General features: G+C 37.1%; 3 protein-coding genes across 3 annotated transcripts; all 3 read right to left on the reverse strand.

Annotated features, from left to right (window-relative positions):
- Nucleotides 1–458: 458 nt before the first annotated feature.
- On the reverse strand, nt 459–1,484 carry LOC132644653 (protein PELPK1-like). The gene has a single exon (XM_060361251.1). It carries the CDS (start codon nt 1,482–1,484, stop codon nt 459–461), a length of 1,026 nt encoding a protein of 341 aa, XP_060217234.1.
- Nucleotides 1,485–4,224: 2,740 nt separating this feature from the next.
- LOC132644654 (protein PELPK1-like) lies at nt 4,225–5,055 on the reverse strand. The gene has a single exon (XM_060361253.1). It carries the CDS (start codon nt 5,053–5,055, stop codon nt 4,225–4,227), a length of 831 nt encoding a protein of 276 aa, XP_060217236.1.
- Nucleotides 5,056–7,815: 2,760 nt separating this feature from the next.
- On the reverse strand, nt 7,816–8,811 carry LOC132644655 (protein PELPK1-like). The gene has a single exon (XM_060361254.1). The coding sequence runs from the start codon at nt 8,809–8,811 to the stop codon at nt 7,816–7,818; it is 996 nt and encodes a 331-aa protein (XP_060217237.1).
- Nucleotides 8,812–10,589: the final 1,778 nt, after the last annotated feature.

Consider the following 10,589-nt stretch of genomic DNA (forward strand, 5'->3'; position numbering starts at 1 on the left):
CACTAATTAAGAAGTTATTTTCTATTACATAACTGAAAAATTGGCTGTTGAAATTGAAAGCTTATTCAGAAAAAGTCGATTAATTCTTTAGTTAGCTAGGAGTAATATACACCAAATTAAAACGTGTGAAGTGCATTTTCAGAGTAGTCAATCCCACTGGCGCTTAAATTTTCTAGTATGTCTATATTTATGAGACTTAAAAAATGGTAACATATCGCTGAAAGCAGAGGTAAAGAATCAACAAATAAAACTGACTGAGCAAAATCTGAAACGGCTAACGACAAAACTTCTATATATCAAAGTAACTCCCGAATGTCACATTGCTTATAGCTTTAATACACCATATAAGAAATACATACAAGTAAGATTTAATAACTCGTTAACCAAGGTACATTCCAGACCAAATACTACAAATGAATTATTCTGCCAACAAAGCACACGAACGACACCGTAGTTACTCAAGGAGTAGCGGGTTGGTGTGGTGGAGAAAACGTAGGTTTTGGCCAACTTGGAAGCTTGGGCTTTGACACATCTGGGACCTCAGGCTTCGGCCAAGATGGAAGCTCGGGCTTTGGCACACTTGGGATTTCAGGCTTTGGCCAACTTGGAAACTCTGGCTTTGGAGCAGCAGGTGTCTCAGGCTTTGGCCAAGATGGAAGCTCAGGCTTTGACGCAGCTGGTACCTCAGGCTTTGGCCAAGATGGAAGCTCGGGCTTTGGCCAACTTGGAAACTCGGGCTTTGGAGCAGCAGGTTTCTCGGGCTTTGGCCAAGATGGAAGCTCGGGCTTCGGCCAACTTGGAAACTCAGGTTTTGGAGCAGCAGGTTTCTCGGGCTTTGGCCAAGATGGAAGCTCGGGCTTCGGCGCAGCTGGGACCTCAGGCTTTGGCCAAGATGGAAGCTCGGGCTTCGGTGCAGCTGGGACCTCAGGCTTTGGCCAAGATGGAAGATGGGGCTTCGGTGCAGCTGGGACCTCAGGCTTTGGCCAACTTGGGAACTCTGGCTTTGGAGCAGCAGGTTTCTCAGGCTTTGGCCAAGAAGGAAGCTCGGGCTTTGGCAGACTTGGAATTTCTGGCTTTGGCGCAGCTGGGACCTCAGGCTTTGGCCAACTTGGAAATCCGGGCTTTGGAGCAGCAGGTTTCTCGGGCTTTGTCCATAATGGAAGCTCGGGCTTTGACACACTTGGGATTTCAGGCTTCGGCGCAGCTGGAACCTCAGGCTTTGGCCAAGATGGAAGTTTGGACTTTGGCCAACTTGAAAACTCGGGCTTCGAAGCTGATGGGCCCTCAGCCTTTGGACCAGCGGGTATCTCTGGCTTTGACACATGTTTTTGCAAGGTTGAAGCTTTCAAAAATTCTGATTTAAGAATTTTAGGGAGAGGCGTCTCTAGAAGGCGGCGTGCAGTTGCAATAGTTATCATGCGGTCTTGCATAAAATAGATAAATGTGAGCAGGAAGAGGGAGGTTAGGTTGTAATGCTGAGCCATTTTTTTCTCAGATCCAAGAAGCTTAGAGAAAAATGTGTTAAAAGCAAATGAAAATTTGATATTCCGTTGGTTTTCCATATGGCCTTATATAAGTTTTACATGCATGCAACAAGGAGGATTTGAAGGGATATGTTAGATGAACTTTTCACCTATTTGCCTGCCAATATTATAGTATCTTGAATTTGTCTTATGGTAGCTATATTGCTCAAATATAGATATTAAAAATATATTTGACATGTCAAAACATGTCTTACTGATCACATCTATTCAGCTAGCACTTGGTAGAAAATGCTTGTGACAGTTATACGAAAATAATGGTGGCATTGCATTTTACTTAAAGCAGCTTAATAAGTCAAAGAAAATATCATAATTTTTTTTTATAAAATCCTATATGATTGTAAAATAAAATCCTCTATCATTGTAACATAAAATATAGTTAATTTAGCCTTCTACTCTATATTCTAGGTTTTTGATGGTACGGAAATAAAATATAATTATAGAGGACATATATATGGGCTTATGCATTTTGGAGAAGCAATGTCAGCAGCGCTTTATTCATAATATACTAAAAGTAGGAACTATCTAAAACTAAATTGAATTACTAAAATATTCATAAAAAAATGAACGACCATTTACCTTTTTTTGAATTCTACTTCTGAATTATTGTTATGCCAAAAAGTAAATTCATCTTCTAATAAATGATAGTAAATTTATAATTTTATACTGCAATTATCCTGGTGAATGGAAAGGTACTGTAACGAACGAACTAAGTAAATGATAAAATTAAATCCAATTACAAAGAAAAAAAATTGCCAAATGCTCTCTTTACCTCATTGAATACGACCATTCATTTGGACGATGCTAAAGATACCTATATATAACATAAATTTCATAGATTGTGATTCTCAACCAAATCAAAAATATTGCAGGGCTTTAATTACATACGGAAATATTGAATTGATTTGTTTCAATTTGCATGTTGTTAAAGAACTTAAAATTGGCAGAAAATGCTTATATCAAAAATGGAATCTTATCAACGCATATTCTATCGGCCTTGAAGAATGAAAAGAGCTCAGAAGGATAATTGTGCTAATTATTATTACGTGCTGCCAGGAAGTGAGATTCAAATTTGGTTCTTGCAAATTCGTATGCATTAGCTGGTACGTATATCTATCGTTGGAAGAAATTTTCTTTAAATGTTCATTTTCTAAAATATTAGAAGATAGGATTCATTTTATTATTTTAACTAAGATCTTAACATTCTAAAGTTTAATCTTTAGTGCATATATGTGTTATCAATATCATTTAAGAATGTCGTTAATGATTTAAATATCTGATGTCAATGTCTTTTTGCATTTTTCTAAAACATAACATCTCTAAGAAATAGTAGATTTTAATTTGATTTTAATAGCAAATTTATGCCTTTTACAAATGGGAAACAGCATGTGAGGCTTCTTACCAAATATGATTATCGCACTATTTGGGGTTCTTCCAAACATCAAACGTGTTTTTGGCAAAGAATACTAGAGGTGTATAGTCGATCAAAAAACGCATGTCTCCTCCTAGAGCTATCAAATCTCCAATTACAGCTACCCCTTACTTTTAGTGAATGCTAAAACTTTTTCTATGCTCTTTTGGCCTTCTCAACATGTACTTTTAAAACATGCTAATTCTTATTCAAGGATATTTCTAAGGGAAAAAAAATATACAAGTTTGAAGTTCTTAAAAATATAAATGTATGCTCAAAGTCAAATTATTTGTTGCTTAGGCTATCCACTAACGAATATTATTGTTTGTTCAAATTTTGTTGACACGAAATAAAAGTCGAATAGATACTTGCTTTATAGTACTATTAATTGATTTTGCCTTTTTTTATCCTCTATGGGAATTTGTATCCCACGGGAAAATGTTGCTCTCTTGATGAGCTCAAATATAAGAACATTTTATCAAGCTAAAGAGCGGAAATGTAGTTTTCATGGTATCTCCTAGAAAGATAGAGGGTGATGCTAAGCCATTTATCTTTTATATGTATAAAGGCTTGATCAAATTTGAATGTGACATTTTCTTTCTGTCTCTTAATATATATAGGTTTTACATGCATGACGCAACCAGCTAAAGGAGTTTAAGATTATAGTTGTAAATTCATAACAGTCATGTCCGTGATTGCTCAAAAATTACATGCCTAAAATTTTTTTAAAGAAAAAACATCAGATTTATAATTTTAGTTTTGATAAATTTAACTACAATATCTTGAATCGATAAGTGATAACTACCGGACATGCAGTTCCACTAATTAAGAAGTTATTTTCTCTGACATAACTGAAAGATTGGCCGCCACATATGAACGTTTATCCATAAAAGGTTAATTAATTCTTTAGTTAGCTAGGAGTAATATACACCAAAACATGTGAAGTGTATTTTCAGGGCACTCAATCCCTCTGGCACTTAAATGGTAACATTTCTTTGAAAGCGGAGAGGTAAAGAATCAACGAATAACAAGACTGAGCAAAATCTGAAACGGCTAACGACAGAACTTATATATATCAAAATAACTCTCGAATGTCACATTGCTTATAGCTTTAATACACCATATAAGAAATACATGAAAGTAAGACTTAATGACCCGTTAAATAAGACTTAATAACTCATTAAACAAGGTGCATTCGAGACCAAATACTACAAATGAATTATTCTGCCAACAAATACGTGTGTCAAGGCACATGAATGACACTGTAGTTACTCAAGGAGTAGCGGGTTTATGTGGTGGAGAAAGCGTGGGTTTTTGCCAACTTGGAAGCTCAGGCTTTGGCGCAGCTGGGACCCCAGGCTTCACCCAAGATGGAAGCTCAGGCTTTGCAGGCTTCGGCTCAGCTGGTACCTTAGGCTTTGGCCAAGATGGAAGCTCAGGCTTCGGTGCAGCTGGGACCTCAGGCTTTGGCCAAGATGGAAGCTCAGGCTTCAGCGCAGCTGGGACTTCAGGCTTTGGCCAAGATGGAAGCTGGGGCTTCGGTGCAGCTGGGACCTCAGGCATGGGCCAACTTGGGAACTCTGGCTTTGGAGCAGCTGGTTTCTCGGTCTTTGGCCAAGATGGAAGCTCGGGCTTCGGCCAACTTGGGAACTCGGTCTTTGGAGCAGCAGGCTTCTCGGGCTTTGGCCATGATGGAAGCTCAGGCTTTGGCACACTTGGGAGTTCAGGCTTTGGCGCAGCTGGGACCTCTGGCTTTGGCCAAGATGGAAGTTCGTGCTTCGGCGCAGCTGGGACCTCAGGATTTGGCCAAGATGGAAGTTTGGGCTTTGGCCAACTTGGAAACTCGGGCATCGAAGCTGCTGGGACCTCAGGCTTTGGGCCAGCAGGTATCTCTGACTTTGTCCAAGTTGGAATTTCGGGTTTTGAAACACTTGAAATTTCATGCTTTTGCAAGGTTAGAGCTTTCAAGAATTCTGGTTTAGGAATTTCAGGGAGAGGCGTCTCTAAAAGGCGACGTGCAGTTGCAGTAGTTATCATGTGGTCATGCATAAAGTAGATAAATGTGAGCAAGAAGAGGGCGGTTAGATTGTAATGCTGAGCCATTTTTTTCTCAAATCCAAGAAGCTTGGTGAAAAATGTGTTAAAAGCAAATGAAATTTTGATATTCCGTTGGTTTTCCATATGGCTTTATATAAGTTTTACATGCATGCAACAAGGAGGATTTGAAGGGATATGTTAGTTGAACTTTTCACCTATTTGTCTTCCAATATTATAGTATCTTGAATTTGTCTTATGGTAGTTATATTGCTCAAATATAGATATTAAAAATATATCTAATAAGGTAATAGTCAAAACTCGTCTTACTGATCACATCTATTCAGTTGGCACTGGGTAGAAAATGCTTGTGACAGTTATACGAAAATAATGGTGGCATTGCATTTTACTTAAAGCAGCTTAATAAGTCAAAGAAAATAGCATTTTTTTTTTATAAAAGCCTATACGATTGTAAAATAAACTCCTCTATAATTGTAAAATAAAATATTGTTAATTTAGCCATCTACTCTATATTCTAGGTTTTCGATGGTAAGGAAATAAAATATAATTATAGAGGACATATACATGGTCTTATGCATTTTTGTGAAGAAATGCCAGCAGCGCTTTATTCATAAGGTACTAAAAGTAGGAACTATCAAAAGCTAAATTGAATTACAAAATATTCATAAAAAAACGAACGACCATTTACCCTTTTTCTGAATTCTACTTCTGAATTATTGTTATGCCAAAAAGTAAATTCATCTCCTAATAAATGATAGTAAATTTATAATTTTATACTGTAATTATCCTGGTGAATGGAAAGGCCATTACTGAAAGATACTGTAACGAACTAAGTAAATGATAAAATTAAATCCAATTACACAGAAAAAAATGGTGTCAAATGCTCTCTTTACCGCATTGAATACGACCATTCATTTGGATGATGCTAAAGATACCTATATATAACATAAATTTCATAGATTGTGATTCTCAACCAAATCAAAAATATTGCAGGGCTTTAATTAAATACGGAAATATTGAATTGATTTGTTTCAATTTTCATGTTGTTAAAGAACTTAAAATTGGCAGAAAATGCTTATATCAAAAATGGAATCTTATCAACGCATATTCTATCGGCCTTGAAGAATGAAAAGAGCTCGGAAGGCTAATGGTGCTAATTATTATTACGTGCTGCCAGGAAGTGAGATTCAAATTTGATTCTTCCAAATTCATATGCATTAGTTGGTACGTATATCTATCGTTGGAAGAAATTTTCTTTAAATGTTCATTTTCTAAAATATTAGAAGATAGGATTCATTTTATTATTTTAAATAAGATCTTAACATTCTAAAGTTTAATCTTTAGTGCATATATGTGTTATCAATATCATTTAAGAATGTCGTAAATGATTTAACTATCTGATGCCAATGTCTTTTTGCATTTTTCTAAAACATAACATCTCTAAGAAATAGTAGATTTTACTTTGACTTTAATAGCAGATTTATGCCTTTCAAAAATGGGAAACAGCTTGTGAGGCTTCTTACCAAATATGATTATCGCACTATTTGGGGTTCTTCCAAACATCAAACTTGTTTTTTGCAAAGAATACTAGAGGTGAATAGTCAATCAAAAACGCATGTCAGCTCCTAAAGCTATCAAATCTCCAATTACAGCTACACCTTACTTTTAGTGGATGCTAAAACTTTTTCTTTGCTCTTTTGGCCTTCTCAACATGTACTTGTACTTTTAAAACATGCTAATTCTTATTCAAGGATATTTCTAAGGGAAAAAAAAATATGCAAGTTTGAAGTTCTTAAAAATATAAATATGCTCAAAGTCAAATTATTTGTTGCTTAGGCTATCCACTAACGAATATTATTGTTTGTTCAAACTTTGTTGACACGAAACAAAAGTTGAATAGATACTTGCTTTCTAGTACTATTAATTGATTTTGCCTTTTTTATCCTCTATGGGAATTTGTATACCAAGGGAAAATGTTTCTCTCTTGAGGAGCTCAAATATAAGAACATTTTATCAAGCTAAAGAGCGGAAATGTAGTTTTTCATGGTATCTGATAGAAAGATAGATGGTGATGCTAAGCCATTTATCTTTTATATGTATAAAGGCTCGATCAAATTTGGATGTGACATTTTCTTTCTGTCTCTTAATATATATAGGTTTTACATGCATGACGCAACAAGCTAAAGGAGTTTAAGATTATAGTTGTAAATTCATAACAGTCATGTCCTTGATTGCTCAAAAATTACATGCCTGAAATTTTTTTAAAGAAAAAACATCAGATTGATAATTTTAGTTTCGATAAATTTAACTACAATATTTTGGATCGATAAGTGATACCTACCGGACATGCAGTTCCACTAATTGAGAAGTTATTTTCTCTGACATAACTGAAAGATTGGTTGCCACATAGGAACGTTTATCCATAAAAGGTTAATTAATTATTTAGTTAGCTAGGAGTAATATACACCAAAACGTGTGAAGTGTATTTTCAGACCACTCAATCCCACTGTCACTTAAATGGTAACGTTTCTCTAAAAGAATAGAGGTAAAGAATCAACGAATAACAAGACTGAGCAAAATCTGAAATGGCTAACGACATAACTTATATATATCAAAGTAACTCCCGAATGTCACATTGCTTATAACTTTAATACACCATATAAGAAATACATGAAAGTAAGACTTAATGAACCGTTAAATAAGACTTAATAACTCATTAAACAAGGTACATTCGAGACCAATTACTACTAATGAATTATTTTGCCAACAAATGCATGTGTCAAGGCACATGAATGACACCGTAGTTACTCAAGGAGTAGCGTGTTTATGTGGTGGAGAAAGCGTGGGTTTTTGCCAACTTGGAAGCTCAAGCTTTGGCGCAGCTGGGACCTCAGGCTTCAGCCAAGATGGAAGCTCGGGCTTTGGCCAACTTGGAAACTCGGGCTTTGGAGTAGCAGGTTTCTCGGGCTTTGGCCAAGATGGAAGCCTGGGCTTTGGCCAACTTGGAAACTCGGGCTTTGGAGCAGCAGGTTTCTCGGGCTTTGGCCAAGATGGAAGCTCAGGCTTCGGTGCAGCTGGGACCTCAGGCTTTGGCCAAGATGGAAGCTTGGGCTTCGGCGCAGCTGGGACTTCAGGCTTTGGCCAAGATGGAAGCCGGGGCTTCAGTGCAGTTGGGACCTCAGGCTTTGGCCAACTTGGGAACTCCGGCTTTGGAGCAGCAGGTTTCTCGGGCTTTGGCCAAGATGGAAGCTCGGGCTTCGGCCAATTTGGGAATTCGGGCTTTGGAGCGACCGGTTTCTCGGGCTTTGGCCATGATGGAAGGTCGGCCTTTGGCACACTTGGGAGTTCAGGCTTCGGCGCAGCTAGGACCTCTGGCTTTGGCCAATATGGAAGTTCGTGCTTCGGCGCAGCTGGGACTTCACGCTTTGGCCAAGATGGAAGTTTGGGCTTTGGCCAACTTGGAAACTCAGGCTTCGAAGCTGATAGGACCTCAGGCTTTGGGCCAGCAGGTATCTCCGACTTTGTCCAAGTTGGAATTTCAAGTTTCAAAACACTTGAAATTTCATGCTTTTGCAAGGTTAGAGCTTTCGAGAATTCTGGTTTAGGAATTTCAGGGAGAGGCGTCTCTAAAAGGCGACGTGCAGTTGCATTAGTTATCATGTGGTCATGCATAAAGTAGATAAATGTGAGCAGGAAGAGTGGGGTTAGGTTGTAATGCTGAGCCATTTTTTTCTCAGATCCAAGAAGCTTAGAGAAAAATGTGTTAAAAGCAAATGAAATTTTGATATTCCGTTGGTTTTCCATATTGCTATATATAAGTTTTACATGCATGCAACAAGGAGAATTTGAAGGGATATGTTAGTTGAACTTTTCACCTATTTGCCTGCCAATATTATAGTATCTTGAAACTGTCTTATGGTAGCTATTGCTCAAATATAGATATTAAAAATATATCTAATAAGGTAATAGTCAAAACTCGTCTTTATCACATCAATTTAGCTGGCACTTGGTAGACAATGATTGTGATGATCAGTTATACGAAAACAATGGCGGCATTTTACTTAAAGCAACTTAACTTTGTTGCGGTTATTAATGGCTCTAAAGAAAGGAAGTTGCAAGAAATGACGAGTGCTAAAGGAAAAGTCATGAACGTAATTTTTTTTAATCCAACTAAACAATTCTCGAGTCTACTAGCTAATACGAGATTACTAAGGAAGCAAAATATTGTTAAACTACTTATTAATCACCTATAAATTGTCAATCACAATGTAATTTATATCCTTTCCTTATTTGTTGCTTTGCTATTTGAATGAAACCTCAGGCCTTAATCAGATATAGTTGAACTTTGACGACATGGTTCGCATACCACTCTGTCACCGTAGTGATGGCATTTCCAGTTCCTTCTTGCAATAATTTGAATTTTAATACTTTAAAGTTGTGAACGGTTTACGAAATAATATTATTATTAGTAAAATGCAACAACATTTTGGGACATCACCGGTTATAATAATTAAAAAAAAAAAAGAGAGAGAGTCGAATATAACTTGGGTCGGATAAACTGCACTTATATTGATTGCATATAGCATTGGGCTTGGTATGGAAGGTGCAATAGTAGCAGATTGTGGTGGAGCAGCAACCAATCTTCATCCTTAATTAGAGATCTCAAGTTCGAATCTTAAAAATAAAGTTATTATCTTTGGTAAGGAGCGCGTTTACCCCAAAGTGGGACAATCCAATGCAAGTCCCATATTACTCGGATACCAAAGTGAATTATAATCATCTAATTATAAGCAAAATATAATTAGATGATTAGATCGTACATTCATATACTAATAAAGAAAATTGTAAACGCTCACACTCAAAAGCTATAACACACTTTGTTTTTTCAGAAGCAAAAACAAAGGGATCTACAGTATATTTATAGCAATGAGTAATCAGAAGACAAGGAAAATCTCATTCACCAGAATTCCTTGTTAGGATTTGAATCCCAAATCCGACCTTTGTAAGCAGGTTCCCAGGAAAGATTGGAGGGTCACAGCTGGACCACTTAAATACCAACCTCCTTAGACAAAACCTACTTACGCCGTGATGTAAGCGAAGAATAAATAGCACACACAGATTTATAGTGGTTCACCCTCAATGTGAGAGCTACGTCCACGTTGCTGCTGCAGATCTTATTAAAGAAGAAATATTACAAGTGTTTACAAATGAACCATAAGCTACCTATTTATAGGAATGAATTTCCTATGATGAGGTAAGCGCTTACATCACGACTATCATAAGGTAAGCGCTTACATCACGACTATGTGAACAAAAGAATTGACTTGTTTGGCCAATTCCACACCTAACAAATCTCCCACTTGAAGACTAATTTTAATTTGTCTTCACACTTTGATCGATGCAGCAGCTCTTTCCTACTTTCATACTTCGTGCAGGCCAACTGAAGTTGAGCATAGCTTCAGTTTGTCTATCGTCACTGCCTTTGTCAGCATGTCTGCTGGATTCTGACTCCCTGCGATCTTCTCAAGCACTAGCGCTCCATCTTCCAAAGCTGATCTAATGAAATGGTACCGGAGTTGTAT

The sequence above is a fragment of the Lycium barbarum genome, chromosome 6 (assembly GCF_019175385.1).
Source record: "Lycium barbarum isolate Lr01 chromosome 6, ASM1917538v2, whole genome shotgun sequence".
Lineage (NCBI taxonomy): Eukaryota > Viridiplantae > Streptophyta > Magnoliopsida > Solanales > Solanaceae > Lycium > Lycium barbarum.

Bases quoted from the DNA above. Each gene is read 5' to 3' on its own strand.
- LOC132644653 (XM_060361251.1), bottom strand. From the start codon at position 1,484: ATGGCTCAGCATTACAACCTAACCTCCCTCTTCCTGCTCACATTTATC.
- LOC132644654 (XM_060361253.1), bottom strand. From the start codon at position 5,055: ATGGCTCAGCATTACAATCTAACCGCCCTCTTCTTGCTCACATTTATC.
- LOC132644655 (XM_060361254.1), bottom strand. From the start codon at position 8,811: ATGGAAAACCAACGGAATATCAAAATTTCATTTGCTTTTAACACATTT.